At 39.2% G+C, this 16766-nt stretch overlaps 1 protein-coding gene across 1 annotated transcript; it reads left to right on the forward strand.

The window, feature by feature from the left end:
• Window positions 1–14012: 14012 nt before the first annotated feature.
• LOC115970262 (7-ethoxycoumarin O-deethylase-like) lies at window positions 14013–16460 on the forward strand (the record flags this gene model as incomplete). Its single annotated transcript, XM_031089923.1, has 2 exons — window positions 14013–14966; window positions 15754–16460. Coding segments are annotated over 2 exons (1575 nt in total), but the record flags the coding sequence as incomplete, so codon positions are not given.
• Window positions 16461–16766: the final 306 nt, after the last annotated feature.

Below are 16766 nucleotides of genomic sequence, written 5' to 3' on the forward strand. Positions count from 1 at the left end.
CCGAAGCTATGGTCCGCCATCCAGGGCAACATTCTAGGAAATTCTACTAGTAAGGATACACATCCAGAAGGTATGGGATGGATGAGGACTATGAAATATGTAAGAGGAAGCTGCTACCACTGCATTAAATGCTCTGTAGCTAACTCTCTAGCTGCATTAATGAGGAAGTGATACCTGAACAGTAATTTTCAGCCTTACAGCTACTACTAGAGACTTTAGGAAAGTGCTGATGGGACAAGGATCAACACCAGCAATCTACTCTATACGTGGAGGGTAGAGATGAAAGGAGGAAGATAGTATAAAACAGAGAGAAGAACCTAAAGAGAGGGGATCAGAGAATTAAGAGAGAATTATTGTAGCAATAAGAACTGTATTTGTAACCAACTTCAAGAATTATATATAAGAACTAATCTCCTCGGACTGTGTCGAGGACGATTTCCATTAGATACAACCAGTCTATTTTTACTTTGTTGTCATTTGGATCCACTATAATTGCTACCCAACTCATCAGAGCCTAGTTTTCCAACCTACTCTCTACAAATTTTTTTATTGGGCTCTTTGGGCCTAGATCCTTTACATCTTTAGGCCTAGGACTTAAACCGTGTCCTTACAATTGGTGCCATTTGTGGGAAATTCTGGTGTTGTGGTGAGTTTAATGATTCAATTATGGTAGGTTTAGGTCCGAATCGGGAGGAATCTATGGGATCCTAACGTCAAGATCAATTTGTTAATCTTGAGCGGAGAAGAGATCAAGAGGTCAGTGTACGTACCACCCATACTAGTAGGAGCCAGTCTCGAGGTGGGAGCCACCTTTCTCATGAGGAGAATACCAGAGCCATGCAACTGGAGATTGATCATCTAAAGAGGAAATTGTGCCACGAAAGGCAATGGCGAACTCCCTCCAATTCTAATTTCTCTTCTGGCGATGAGGAGGATAGTAGTTATAGACCCAGGTCAAGGACACCCCTAGTGAATCTTTCTCATGTGAAGGAGACTACCATCATGGGCGTAGGAATAGGAACTCGTCTTGCAAAGGCCTGGAAAATGACACTATGAGCAAGACGTTAAATCAAATCTCCAAATCACCTTTCACGTGTAGAATCAAGGGAGGGAGACTTCCTCGGCGGTTCACTCAGCCAACGTTCACCATGTACAATGGTCGAACAGATCCTGTGGAGCACGTGAGCCACTTCAACCAGAGAATGGTTGTATACTCCAGTAACGAGGCTTTAATGTGCAAAGTATTCCCATCCAATTTGGGGCCTATGGTCATGAGGTGGTTTGATGGCTTGGGAGTAGGTTCTATTGATTCTTTTAAAGAACTCACCTAGGCATTTGGATCTCGTTTTATTACATGCAGTAGAGTTCTTCGGCCTTTGGACTCCCTGTTGTCTATGACCATGCGAGAAGGGGAGACCTTGAAAACGTACTAGGACAGATATTGAGAGATGTTCAATGAGATAGATGGTGATTTTAATGATGTGGCCATAAGAACTTTCAAGGTCGGCCTACCTGCCGAGTATGGTTTAAGGAAGTCTTTGACTGGGAAACCTGCTAGTAGTGTACGTCAACTCATGGACCGAATTGATAAGTATAAGCGGGTCGAGGAAGACCAACAATAAGGGAAGGGGAAGGCTAAGGTTATCCCTCAAAAGAGGATGGATTTTAGGTCGGATCGCTATAACAATAACCAGCCCCGGAGAGACTTTGCTGAGCAATCGGGATCTACTATTACTCAAATGGTTAACACAGTGTTTTGAGAACCAGTACATCAAGTCTTGGAGAAAATAAAGAACGAGCCATTTTTAAGTGGCCAAATAAGATGGGAGGTGACCCCATGAAGCACAATCAAAGCCTTCATTACCAATACCACCAGGATCGGGGGCACACCACAGAAGATTGTAAAACTTTAAGGAGTCATCTGGAGCAACTGGTCAGGGAAGGGAGGCTAAAACAATTTCTACTTTAGCACAACAAACCAGGGGGTCAGACAGGATCAAGATTTCAAGGGAATGCTTTTTCTAGAGCCCCTTTGGGCATCATTAATGTCATCTTCACAGCCCTAGGAAGAACTGGTTTTCACCCTTCCAGAGTGATGTTTGCAGCCCGGCCATTAGCTGAGGACTCTAGACCTGAGCCAAAGAGGGCTAGAGAGGAGAACCGGCCATCGATGGATTTCTTTGAGGAGGACAAGGTTGGAACCGTACAGTCACATGATGATTTCTTAGTAGTCACCCTCAAGATAGGGGATATGATGTTAGGAGGGTGATGGTGGATCAAAGCAGTGGGGCAGAGATTATGTACCTTGATTTGTACAACGGACTGGGCTTGAAACCTGAGGACTTGATAGCTTATGATTCGCCTCTAGTAAGCTTCGACAGGAAAGTTGTTATCCTAAGGGGCCAGATTCGACTTCCCGTACAAGCAGGATTAGAGATGGTGGAGGTGGATTTCATTGTAGTGGATGCTTATTCTCCCTACACGGCCATTGTAGCAAGACCCTGGCTTTATACCTTGGGAGCCGTTTCCTCTACTCTACATTTGAAGGTCAAATATCTATCTGGGGACCGGATTAAGGAGTTGGTTGGGAGCTATTCCGTGGCAAGGAAGTGCTTGGTCATTGTAATAATGCATCAGCTAGGAGTGGAGTCCTTGGCTTCTGCTGAGGGGAGCTTATAGCAATCAAGAACTCCGAGGTTACCTATGCAGGAGACAGCCGAGGGGGCAGAGTGTGAGAGTTTAGAGAAGATTGTGATAAATAATGATTTGGAAAGGTTTTTTCAAGTCGGAGCTCAGCTGCCTCCTCGGGAGAAGGAAGATGTTAGGACATATGTGTTTCACTTGTTAGGAACATATGTCATTCTTTTACTTAATTGACTTATCCTTTGACAAAACGCACTTTACTTGTATTTGAGTAGATTTAGGATGTGTTTAAATACTTCAAGAAACCATGTTTCAAGATCAAGTGTTGAAACCTTCAAGTCTGTCCAAGAAAACAAGTTCATAGTGCAAAATCATTAAAGCTCAACAGTTGGCTCGACAGCTGCATCTATCGAGCTTAAGGAAGCTGTTCTACATTCGGTGTGCTCGACACTTGCTCGACACCTTCTATCTGTCGAGGTTTAAGATTCTTAGAATTCCAATATGATTTTCTTGGGATCCGTGAATTTGTTTTTGGGCTTTCTTTTCTCCTAACCCTAGACATATAAAAGGATCAATTTAAGGGCCGTCAAACAGTTCACAAGTTGCACAAGCTTTGAGAAAACTCTGTTCAAGCAAATTGTGACCGGAGACGAAGTTCTTGCCCTAGTTCATCTCTTTCTCTTGAAGAAGTTGTTGTGTATGTGCATCGTAGGGTTTTGTGACCAAGCATCTTCTTGATCTTCATCGTGTCGATGAACTGAAGAACTTTGCAACCAACAACCTTCTTAGTTGGTGATTGAAGTCGCGTATTGGGATTCGCGCAATTGGTTAGTCATGTACTTGGGAGTCGTGCATCTGAAAGGGGAACTGTCACTACAGAACAAGTCCAATGGGATATTGGGGTAAGGGTTCAACTGTAGGTTGGTAAGGTACTTGGATTCCTTTACTTGTAACCGCTTGTTGTGATAATAGTGGAGTTTCGGGAGTGGTGACCTGAAAATCACCCGATGGGGTTTTTGTCATTAGGTTTTCCCCATTCGTAAACAAATCACCGAGTTATTTATTTTCCACTACATAATTAGTCTATTGGTGATTTGTTTGTGCTACCACGTGTTTGCATGATAAATTGATTAATTAATAACTTGACTAATTAATTAATTAATATCTACCACAAGGGGTCATTCAGTTTGTGGCCTATCAAGTGGTATCAGAGCGGACACACTCTGATTAGGGTTTAATCTTTGCTCTGTTGATCCATTGACCCCTGTTTGTCATGGATATGGATAGTCATTAATCATACCTCCTTTATTTAATGGTACTAACTATGCATACTGGAAAGTACGCATAAGAGCTTTCTTGCAATCTTTAGATGAGAAAGTGTGGCAAGCTGTGGAGATAGGCTAGACTAAGCCTACAGAAGCACTAGCCGAGTGGGATGATGCCAAGATTAAGGCGGCAAACTTCAACAGTAGAGTATTGAATGCATTGTTCAGTGCAGTTACCAATGAGGAGTTTAAGAAGATATCCTCAACTGAAACTGCCAAGGAGGCTTGGACCATTCTCCAAACAACTTATGAGGGTACGAAGGCTGTCAAGGACTCAAAGTTTCAGAGGATTACTACAAGCTTTGAAGAAATAAAGGTGGAGGAGAATGAGTCTTTCGATGAGTTCTATGCCAAGCTAAAGGACATAGTGAACTCAGCCTTCAATCTTGGGGAAACCATACTTGAACCCAAGATTGTGAGGAAAGTGCTCAGATCTTTACCCGAGAGATTCCATGCCAAGATTATGGCAATAGATGAATCAAAGGATATTGACAAGATTCCTCTGACTGAGCTGGTTGGAAACTTGCAGACCTACGAGCTAAGGTTGACAAGAATAGGCAAGTCAGGTAAAAGCAAGAGTATGGCACTAAAGGCCAAGAGCAGTGAAACTGATGAATCTTCTGATGATGAAGATTCAAAGATGAAGTCCTACATCACCAGGTAGTTTAAAAAGTTTATGAAGAACGCCAATGGAAAGGGTTTCGATAAGGACCGCAGGCAATCCAGTTCTTCTTAGTTTAAAGGCTAAGACAAAGGGAAGAAGGATGCTAAGGAAGGTGGTCAGTACATTGTTCCCTCAGGACCTAAGTGTTTTGATTGTCAAGGTTTCGGTCACATGAAACATGAGTGTCCTACATATCTCAAAAGCATTAGGAAGAGCAAGGCACTTGCTGTTACCCTAAGTGACACCGAGCCTGAGGATGATTTCGATAATGAGGATGATGGAATCTTAAATGCTTTCACGGCCATTGTCAATCCTACTGATGGGATTGTTGAAGATGTGATTGAAGAAGAGGAATTGGTGGAATCCAAATTTGAGAAGATGGATGATCAAGATGACATCCATACAGCCTATGAGAAACTGTACAAGCTTTCTGAGAAGCATGAGAAACCATATAGGCTAACCACCAAGAAGGTCAGTAATGTGGAACTTGACTGTGAGGAGCTTTCCACAAAGTTTGATGAGACTAATCAGACTATTGGGGCACTGAGGTTTGAGAACAATTTCTTGGCTGAGAAGACCAAGAAGCTTGAAGCAGAGCTATGTCAAGTCAGAGCTCAATTGGAAAGGACTTCAAGCGCAAAGCTGGACGAGATGCTAAGCATTCAGAAATCTGCTTCAGATAGAACAGGCTTAGAGTGTGGTCTCTCTTCTTCTAATACTGCTTCTATTAGTACTACTGTTTTTGTTCCTCCTGCTAATAATGTTAAAATTGAGAACAATGAGATTAAAACTAAATTAGCTAATGAGAACATAGACAAGGGTAAATCTATCTTAAGAGCACTCCCAAAGCTTGAGAAGAAAGATGTTAAAGACACTATGGCTAAGAAGGCTAACTCTCAAAAGCCTAAACAAAAGAAGCAGCATCTCTGTCATCATTGTGGAGTTGCCGGTCATACTTGACCAAATTGCTACAAGTGGCTTGCCACTCAACAGAGCAACGGCATGATAGCATCTGGGAACCAGAATCAGTTTCAATCCTCTCTTGCTCCCCTTGGAGATCTTCTCAAAGCCCTCATGTTCCTTTCGAACTTGAACGATTTTAACTCTTCCCCTTCACCGCCTGTTCAAGGATTTGCTAGACGGAAAGGTTCTTCCAAGGTGTGGAAGGATAAGGGCTCCAAGTGATTCTGTCACTTTTCTCTCTCTCTTCTTGTTTTTGTGTGTGCATTACTTATGTGTTTTGCTTTCATGTTTTGAGTCAGTCTAGTTTTTATACTTTGGTTGTTTATCATGTTTTTGTTTGGTTATTTTTCAGTTTTTGCTTTGTTTTGTTTTTCATATAAAAATTAAAAAAAAAAATGAAAAATCAGAAAAATATAAAAACAGTGTGTGTTTTGTGTACTTTGGTACTTGTGTACCTTGGATGGCCATTGAAACAAAATTTTCTAAAATTTGTATCATTTGTAACTTAGATGAGCATCTCTATGCATAACTAAGCAAGTGAGCTTTGTGACTCGTGTTTATGATGAGTACGATTAAGTTGTCTCTTAAACTTAACACTCATATCACTCTTTTTTATGGGAAGGACTAAAAAATTCTGAGAGAAAGGCATAAATAACCATCTCACCACTGTTACCCGCCAATCATAATATGACACCTGTATGCTTCGGCATAGCAAAAGTGCAGTGTCAATGACATTTGTGTGCTTAGGCATAGCAAAATTGGAATGTCAAATATCATTGGGTATTTTTTTTCTCTCTCTAATATGCCTATGCATGATATGCTTAAAATAAAAATATGCAAAGAAAAATCAAAAGCAAAAAGATCAAAAATGCTTTAAATATGATTGCAAGTGAGCTTTGTGACTCGTGTTTATGATGAGTACGATTAAGTTGTCTCTTAAACTTAACACTCATATCACTCTTTTTTACGGGAAGGACTAAAAAATTCTGAGAGAAAGGCATAAATAACCATCTCACCACTGTTGCCCGCCAATCATAATATGACACCTGTATGCTTCGGCATAGCAAAAGTGCAGTGTCAATGACATTTGTGTGCTTAGGCATAGCAAAATTGGAATGTCAAATATCATTGGGTATTTTTTTTCTCTCTCTAATATGCCTATGCATGATATGCTTAAAATAAAAATATGCAAAGAAAAATCAAAAGCAAAAAGATCAAAAATGCTTTAAATATGATTGCAAGCGTGTATTCTAGGAGATGTGGGAGTTATAGGATGTACCTCAAAGGTGATAGTCCCCATCAAGCAGTTAATATTGTGTGTGAGTTAAAGTGATTTTCTCATATCTCAAATCATCATAACATGCATACACTTATGCAATCTTGCGATGTTTTTCACACACAACATGCAATATTCTTTACTATTCTTGATATATGTGCAGGTACAATGTGATTTGGCCATCACGAGGTTTTACATGTGTTAATGTATGTTCACTAAACTGTCTTGACTTGTTTTTGAAATATAAAATTGGTTAGACTTATTTAGTGTGTGTGTGTGTGTTTTTTTAAGATCCATGTGCTTAAAATTTTATTTGAGAGATGATTTTGAGAGATTAATATGTTGATTGGATCATTGGTTGAGTTGCATGTTGGATTGCATTCATGTCTGTGTTTTTCACATCTCAAAAAACTGTTTTTAAGAGCTGGCTCGACACCTCCTCGATAGCTAGCTATTTGTCGAGTTTCCTAAGCTTTTTCTTATCGCAATCTCGCCAGCACCTCGATACCTGGTGGATCGATCGAGAATGGTTCTGCATCCTCGATAGCTTCTCGATACCTGGTGGAATCAATCGAGCTTCTATTCTTGATTCTGATGAGTTGTTCCTCGATACCTCCTCGACACCTCAACTGTCGACGAGCATTTCCTCGACACCTCCTCGACAGATACCTCGATACCTCTCGATACCTTCATCTGTCGAGATTTACTGCTTGTCCTATGTAAGCCTCTTGTGTGATCCAGAACTCATTTCCTCCGATCTCTCTCTCGATACTTCTCTGTTTTCTCTCCCAAAACACTCAAATCTCACTCCAATCTTGGTTCCTCAAGGATTCTTCAAGCTTTTTCAAGTTTTTCTTTACTTGGTAAGCTTCTAATCCTTTCTCATTCATGCATTTCATGTTTTGAAACCTAGGTTTTGGGGTTTTTGAAAATTTTGGGGGTTTTTCAAAATTGGTAAGGTTTCACTGAAATTTTGGGATGGGTTTTCACTTAAATGAGTTTAAAACCTCATACATTGCACCACATTAGCATTATAATGATATTGTCATGCATTTAGATGTGTGCTATATGTTTGTGTGCTGATAGGTTTGGATTGGGTTGAGCCCATGATGCAATTTCTTTTGCATGTCACATGTTCATGCATTTCCCATGCATACGTACTTCTTTTCAATATACTTGATATATTTTGAAACTGCTTGGGACTTTTCTGATTGTCATTCTTTTTCTCCCTCTCTGTTAGTTTACGTTAGTCGTGTCTATGGCACCTAAGCGTAAATCCACGGGATTGATCGTTCAGTACCTCTTTTCTTCACTCGCGTTCGAGGTATGCGCATTCCTATCACACTGCAACTTGTTGCGGATGTGCTTCGGGTCCCTAGGATAGAGTTTCCTGATTATCCTAGTTGTGAGCGTCTGAGGACTGTGTCCAAAGATGAGCTCATGTCTACTTTCTGTGAGCACCCTTCTGCTTGGGGTGAGTGTCTATTTACACCATGTCGACCTTTTGCTAAAGGTCCTAGATTCATGAACATGGTGATGACTTTTGTTTTGCATCCACTCTCTCACTATAACTCCATCACAGAGCCTCGTGCTCGATTTTTGTTATCGTTTCTTGAGCATCTTACCATAGACTTTCCTTCTCATTTCATTCTGTCTATTATAGATGTTCATTTAGATTCGACGTCCCGTGATAAGCTCATCTTTCCTTCCGTTATCACGAGGATCTTACGCCATTTTTCTGTTCCTTTTCCCTCTTCCGACTATTTTATTGTCATGTGTGCCACAGATTACGTTACCATTAAATGTAGCGAGGCCCAGCTTCGGTCACGGTAGTCGGATTCAGCAGCTCCTTCCTCGCGCTCAGCTCCATCCCATTCTGCTCCATCCATATCTGCTCCTCCTTTTTCGGGCAATGTGTCTTTAGGAGACATCATGGCGCAGTTGCAGCGCATGGATGCTCGTCTAGATACTCTCTTTACGGAGTTGTATTAGGTGAACGTTCGTGTCAGTCGTATTACACAGCAACAGGCGTCCATGAGTGGTTTTGCTCTTGAGGCTACTCCTTCACCACCTTCTCCCGTGGCTTCTGATTCTAGGGATGAGGATGATGATGATGATGGTGATGACGAGGATGCTTCAGATGACGCTGATGGAGATGCTAGATCTACCGATGAGATATCTACTTGACACTCTTACCCTTTGTCACTCGTGACAAAAAGGGGGAGTAGTTTTGGTATGAGAGTAGTCTATCTTAGGGGAAGAGTTAGTATAAGACCATTTTGTTAGGGGGAGTGTTGATACATTTTGAGGGATGTAGTAAGGATAGTATGTATCTTTTCTTTTCTTTCTTTTAGATACAATACTCTTGTACATGAGGTCTTATACCTTTTTTTCTCGGATCACTTTCCTAGACTCTCATGACCATTCCTCACTCCTTCATTCATTAACGCGGACTCCTTTGACAGTATTTCCTCATCCTCAGACTACCTAATGTCCTCGGATTAGGCCCCCGGCCCAACATATACATAAACACTCACTACTGGATCTACTACCCTTACAATAGCCCCTCGAAATTCTCCTCTCTGGCTCCTCGGGGAGAAAGGAGGATTTTGATATTACCATAATTGCCCCGCACTTATCATACATCACCTTCGTCAGCGTAGGTGCTTTTTAACTGCCCAACGCATGCTGACACGCCTTCATTAAATTTCTGCGACGTCATGTTCTTCACGTTCTACAACACAATGTGGATCCAATGGCTGAAGATTTTGTTGAAACCCGAGCGGGAATTTTCCCGCTTGTCGTCCTTTCTTTGATATAAATATTGTCCTAACACTTCATTCACTTCACTTTAGCACTCATACACTGAACTTGCGCACTTATTCACCTCACTCGTGCCCTCATAAATACCAAGAGCCAGTTCAAGGAGAGTTTTCTTCTTTGCGTAAAGATACACATCTAGAAGGTACGAGACAAAAGAGGACTATGAAATATCTAAGAGAAAGCTACTACCACCACATTGAATGCTCTGTAGCTAACTCTCTAACCGAATTAATGAGGAAGTGATACCTGAACAGTAATTTTCAGCCTTATAGCTACTACTAGAGACTTTAGGAAAGTGCTGATGGGACAAAGATCAATACCAGCAATCTACTCTACATGTGGAGGGTAGAGATGAAAGGAGGAAGATAGTATAAAACAGAGAGAAGACCCTAAAGAGAGGGGATCAAAGAATTAAGAGAGAATTATTGTAGCAATGAGAACTGTACTTGTAACCAACTTCAAGAATTATATATAAGAACTGATCTCCTCGGACTGTGTTGCAGAAGATTTCTATTAGATACAACCAGTCTATTTTAATTATTTTATCGTCATTTGGATCCACTATAATTGTTACCTAACTCATCAGAACCTAGTTTTCCAACCCACTCTCTATAAATTCATTGTATTGGGCTCTTTAGGCCTAGATCCTTTGCATCTTTGGGCCTAGGACTCAAACCGTGTCCTTACAGAGAAAAACAATAATTTTAAGAAGAAAATTCAGATATGTTTTTGTTGTTGTAGAAAAATAGTAATTTTAATAAGAAAATTTTAATCTGTTTTTATAGTTGTAGAAAAATAGTAATTTTAAGAAGAAAATTCAGGTCTATTTTTATTGTTGTAGAAAAATATAAGATTTGATAGAAAAAGTCATAGATTCATAAAAATAACTTTATAAACCATCTTAGATCTATTATGCTTAAATCATATGATTATGATTCATAAAACATGAAAGAAGTACATCAATAAACTTAGACATGCGTGCAAACAAATATATAAATCATGGAAACATAGAAAGGAAAGGACTTACTGACTAAGAACTTACTTGCATGAATTTACTCCATAAGAAGGGATTACTTTAGAGATTAGAGAGAATGAATCTCTTTGAGATCTAAAGTATGGTGGCTTAACAGAAAAGAAATTCCTAAAGTGGGGCTTCCAAAATTTTTTAAACTGCTGATTGGCACTTCAAAAGTGCCGATCGGCATTGTTGAAGTGCCAATTGGCACTCCTGACTGCTTCGCCCAATTGCATCTTTTGGCACATTTTGGACTCTTTTTTGGGCATTTTTCTGAGCTGGGAACTATACTTGGATATGTCTTAGACTCATTTTCTGATAAAAATCACCTTAATTTGATAATTAAATCTTTCAAATAATTATCTCAAAGATAATTATCCTTAAAACTTAATTATCAATTCAATATTAATATTATCAAATTATTCTTTTTATTCCCATGCAACCAGACTTATTTTAATTAAATAAACTACCAATCACAGAAATTCATTTAATTAATTTTAATTGTCAACCAATCAAAATTAATTTCAATTAATTACATGTGATCAGTTCCATCCAAATGAATGCATGCGGACCATCAAAACTTGATCTTGTGATATCTTTCAATCTGACGGTCCGATTTGGAAACTGAGCCTATTGTTGTGATCGTTAGAATCTTAAGATCATTTTATGATATGTGATGAATGACTTAATGCATGAAATGTAACCATGATTTTTGGGTACTTAGAGTGATTATTTGGTCATCTCCCAAGGTTAAATTATGGGTGCAAAATTGAGTGTCTACTTGGATAACCTTTAACCAAATTCCCTTGACGTGCCAAGACTTTTAAACTTTAATCCTTGTCGGTATCAGGTATGATAAGTACTTTTTATTTTTTATTATGAATCAAAAACTATGGATTTTTTTCTTTTTTATGAATCAATAACTTTGGATTATTATACGAAATAAAATGGCGATCTTGTCTAAAGGGTAGTGTAAAGTATGCTAGACCGTCTAGAATAGAAGAACGTTGCCTACTACGGTACTACCACAATAAGGTCACAGTGAGCTGTCCATTGAGTGCTTGTCATCCACTCTTAGAGCATTCACATCAGTCCGTGTCTAAGTGTGTATAATAGAAAAAATGCTCAAATTTACACATTTTTGTTCAAAAACAGCCCACATCAGTCCGTTTAAAATCTTCTATAATTATCAACTAGCTACAGTACCTTTGTAAATTTACACGGGCACTGTAGCATGTGTATTTAGTTTTTTATTAATTTCCGTTCGCACCAATTTTTCTCTCTCTTCTCCGTGTACAACAACCTCAGCTCTTCATCTTCTTTTCCTCAGATGCACACAAACACACCTACACACAAATAAACCCACATAGACAAACCAACAGAGAGATAGATCGGTGCTCGGAGATCGGTGCTTGCTTGTAGATCGGTGCTTGTAGTATGGGTCTTGCTAGAGATTGGTGTGCAATGGTGTGTGGTGGCTATTGAGATCGGTGTGCGTCAGCATTTGGGTTTCAGCCTTTGAGATCGATGGCTGTTGAGATCGGTGTTTGGGTTTTAGTGTTTGGCGTTTGGTGGGTGTCAGCTGTTGAGATCGAAGACTTTTAGTGGGTTTTGGGGATGTGGGTTACTGGATTTCAGGGGTCGTTTGGTGGAGATGGTGGTGGTGGTGGTGGTGGGTCGTTTTGCTGGTGATGGGTTATGGGAGTGGTTGACGGTTGCGGTGGGTAGTGGCTGTGAGGCTGAGATTTGGTGGTGGATCAGATTTAGTGGGCCAGGGTGAGTGTGTGGTTGAGATTTGGTGGTGGCTGAGATTTTGTGATGGTGGTGGAAAAGGAAGGTGGATGGGTTTTGTGATTTGGAAGAGGAAGGCCAGAGGTGATGGCTGGTGGAGCAGTGGCCAAAGAGATGGGTGTAGAGAGAGAGCAACAAATCAGAAAAATGGGTAGAAAGAGAGAGAGAGCGCGTATGTAAAGAGAGGTAGTTTAGAGAAATAATAAAAAAATTGAGTAGAATGAATGTTTTATTGAAATATCTTGTAAAATAGGTAAACTGATGTGAATGTTTTGTAAAAGTGATGGTGTAAAATAGAAAAAAAAGGTTTTTTCATGTAAAATAGACAGAAAATTTAGAAGTAGTGATGTAGATGCTCTTATAGTACTTGTCTGTGTCAATTGCCATTCAACACTTAAATAAATTCAACGACGCTTATATCACAAAATGGAATCTATCCCACAAGTCCACTTCTTTAGAATGTGAGAGAAATCTCCTTGTAATTCGCTCCCACTATCTCCACTCAGCTAACGTGTCTCCTATGAGGAGAATGGCATAAAATAAGGAGACTCACTCAAGATTTTCTATATAAAGGCCAAACCTCACTCAAATCAAGGTATGTGAGAAAAAACTTTACTCTTATACTTTTTAGGTTCTTGAAGATCTTTATAGAATTCTAACTTAAGTATTGGAGGTGTCTTGGCTGTTGCCACACCGATGCACTCCATAGTATCACTTTTCTATCTTTTCAAGTCTTCCATCTTACATTGGTTTAGAAAATCAGTTCACTGGTATCTTGCGTCTTCATATTATATTATTTATAATGGACCACAATGTTTGAGGGTTTTACAAAATATTAGAATGTGTACCCCTAATGTTATAGAACATGAGTGGGGGAATTGTTGTTAATTTTTCGAGTATGGCATTGGCCCTTGGGAGTTGGTACTTGGTAATGTAAGCAAGAAACTATTCTTAGGCACGACAATTGGCAATCATGCACGAACCGAGTTATGGGTAAATAGTTTAGTTTAACATATGTTTGCCACTTTTCTCTCAAAAGTTAACAATAATAAACAAAAAAAAAAGTGTTTACTACTCAATTTAGTTTATATATAAAAATTATGCTAATGAATGCCTTTAGAGTATTAGTTAATAATCTATTTTTAAAAAAATTTGATACTAATTTTATAGAAAAAAAAATTATCAAAATATTAATTTTTTTTCTTTTTTCATAAATATTTTTTTAAAATAAATTATTAACTAATAGCCTAGTACCATTCGTTATAATTTTCTTATATATATTCACATTCATGCATGTGAACTTCTTTGAATTTGACGGGGTTTGTTGGGTTGGATACTTGGACACTTGGAACCATAGCACACATCGAAACGAATGGTCTTTGTCCCTTTTGGTATTATCTTTGTCCTATTGACTTACTGTCTAAGCCCTTTGCCAATTCCATGCCTACAAAAGCTTTATATATATCGCCAATACCGGTTGCCTTGAATCACAAACCAAAACCACTAGCATGACTCTCTTCTCTGATCTCCTCCAGTCTTAGCCATGGAAATCACCAACTTTTAAGCTCACTTCTCACTCTTTTTATTGTCATCTTTACGCTCTCTTGGTACGCATGGATTTACAACACCAACAAATCTCACAAAAGGACCTCTCCACACCCACTGCCGCCAGGTCCACGTGGCGTCCCGTTATTCGGCAACCTCCTCTCTCTCGACCCAGAGCTTCACTCCTACTTCGCTGGCCTGGCCCAAATCTACGGACCCATATACAAGCTCCGTCTCGGCAACAAGCTTGGCATCGTGGTGACCTCACCTTCCATGGCTCGCAAAGTGCTCAAAGACCAAGATATCACCTTTGCAAACCGTGACCCGACCGAAGCGGGTCGGGCTGCTACCTATGGTGGGTCCGATATAGCATGGACCTCATATGGGCCTGAGTGGCGGATGTTGAGAAACGTTTGTGTGCTCAAGTTGCTTAGTAATACAACGTTGGACTCTGTTTACACGCTTCGTCGGAAACAGATTCGGGAAGCTGTTGGGTACCTTTATAGTCGGGTCGGGTCGCCCGTGAACATCGGGGAGCAGATGTTCTTGACGGTGCTGAACGTGATTACCAACATGCTGTGGGGTGGAACAGTGGAGGGGGAAGAGAGGTCTAGGGTAGGGGCAGAGTTCAGAGAAGTGGTGTCGAAGATGATGGAGATTTCGGTGAAGCCCAACATCTCGGATTTTTATCCGGGTTTGGCCCGGTTTGACTTGCAAGGAATAAAGAGGCAGATGGATGGGTTGGCCCGAAGGTTTGATCGGATCTTTGATGCTATAATTGATCAACGGCTGAAGATTGATGATGAAGGTGGGAGCAAAGACAAGGTCAGTAAGGATTTTTTGGAGTTTTTGCTGAAATTGAAGGATGAAGGTGATTCCAAGACGCCTCTGAACATGACCAACGTCAAGGCCCTTCTCATGGTACTTTCTATTTTCTATTCTTTCACAATCCAGTAATAGTAACAAATTAATAAAATTTGTCGTCATATACTTATATTGATTAATAAAACACAATTTTTATATATTTTAAAAATAATTATATTCAATATATATATATATATATATTCTTTTTCAAGAGTGGAAACAATTTCCCTTAAAATAAATGCTTCCAAAAACTCACATTACAACTGTGGAAATGTTGGTTATATATAATTGGAATAAAAGTATTATTCAACTTATATTTTTGAATGTTTCTACGTTCTTTTATTTGAATCAAAGGAAATATGAAAAAATGGAGTATTTTTTGGGCTGTTTGGTAGGGACGTTTAAACTCATATTTTCAAATTTTAAATTATTTTATATATATTTTTATATTTTTTTTCACTTATATATATTTTAAAAAATTACAAATAATATTACTCAAAGTTGTTTTTGATTCCAAAAATTCGAAAAAGTTGATCGATTAAAGAGTGGGTAAAAGTCATAAAAATAACAACACAATTTAATTTGAAAAGTTTCCAACCCGTACTCGAATCAGGTCAACTTCGAACACATGATCCAACTCGTTTGTAAGGTTAATCGTGTACCACATTGGAAAATCTTTTAGTTTAAAAGGAAATACTAAAGCTACTCTACATTTTACTACATAAAGCATATTTAAATTAACGTGGTGATTAATGTGATTAGTGAATTTTAATCAATGTCTGAATTATTTTGTTTTTTTCTTTTTTTCAACTAGTTTTTTTTTTTTAATGTATATTGGGAACAGGATATGGTGGTTGGTGGGACAGACACATCCACAAACACAATCGAGTTTGCAATGGCTGAAATTATGAATAACCCGGAGGTGATGAGGAAAACCCAACAAGAATTAGAGGCTGTAGTTGGCAAAGATAACATTGTAGAAGAGTTCCACATTCACAATTTACCATACTTACATGCTGTGATGAAAGAAACACTACGGTTGCACCCAGCCTTGCCATTTTTAGTCCCTCATTGCCCTAGTAAGACGTGCATTGTGGGAGGCTACACCATTCCAAAAGGGTCTCAAGTCTTTGTGAAAGTTTGGGCGATACAAAGAGACCCTTCTATTTGGGAAAATCCATTGAATTTTGATCCAGAGAGGTTCTTGAATAGTGAATGGGACTATAGTGGAAGTGACTTCAATTATTTTCCATTTGGATCTGGCCGACAAATCTGTGTTGGAGTAGCTATGGCTGAGAGGATGGTCATGTATTCACTTGCTACGCTTCTACATTCTTTTGATTGGAAATTGCCTCAAGGAGAGGAGTTGGACTTTACAGAAAAGTTTGGTATTGGACTGAAAAAGAAGATCCCTCTTGTTGGGATACCTACCCCAAGGTTGATTGATATATCTTTGTATGAGTAAGCGAGGAGCTTGTGATGTAATGAGTGGAATTGCAATATCCAATACTCCATACCATCATATAAGACAGTAGCCTGTTTAGGTATTATCTTTTGAATTTCCAAAACCCATTTCAAATTTACAGACCAATCAAATTATAATCTAAGGGGTGAAACATTCATTTACAATCGTGTTCTCACAAAATTAATTAGAATAACAAAAGCAAAAAAAATTAATAATAAAAGAGGGGCAGAGACACCAATCAGACCCTATCTTGGTCGCATGTCCTTGGTGGAAGGGTGGAGGACTGAGGTAGAGATGTTGCTTAAGAGGGGAAGAGTGCAATAGAGATATTGTCAATGGAGGGAACGACAGTGAAAGTGGCTTGGTGGTTTTACAGATGGAGGGCCTTGGGA

Source organism: Quercus lobata, chromosome 12 (genome assembly GCF_001633185.2).
Source record: "Quercus lobata isolate SW786 chromosome 12, ValleyOak3.0 Primary Assembly, whole genome shotgun sequence".
NCBI lineage: Eukaryota > Viridiplantae > Streptophyta > Magnoliopsida > Fagales > Fagaceae > Quercus > Quercus lobata.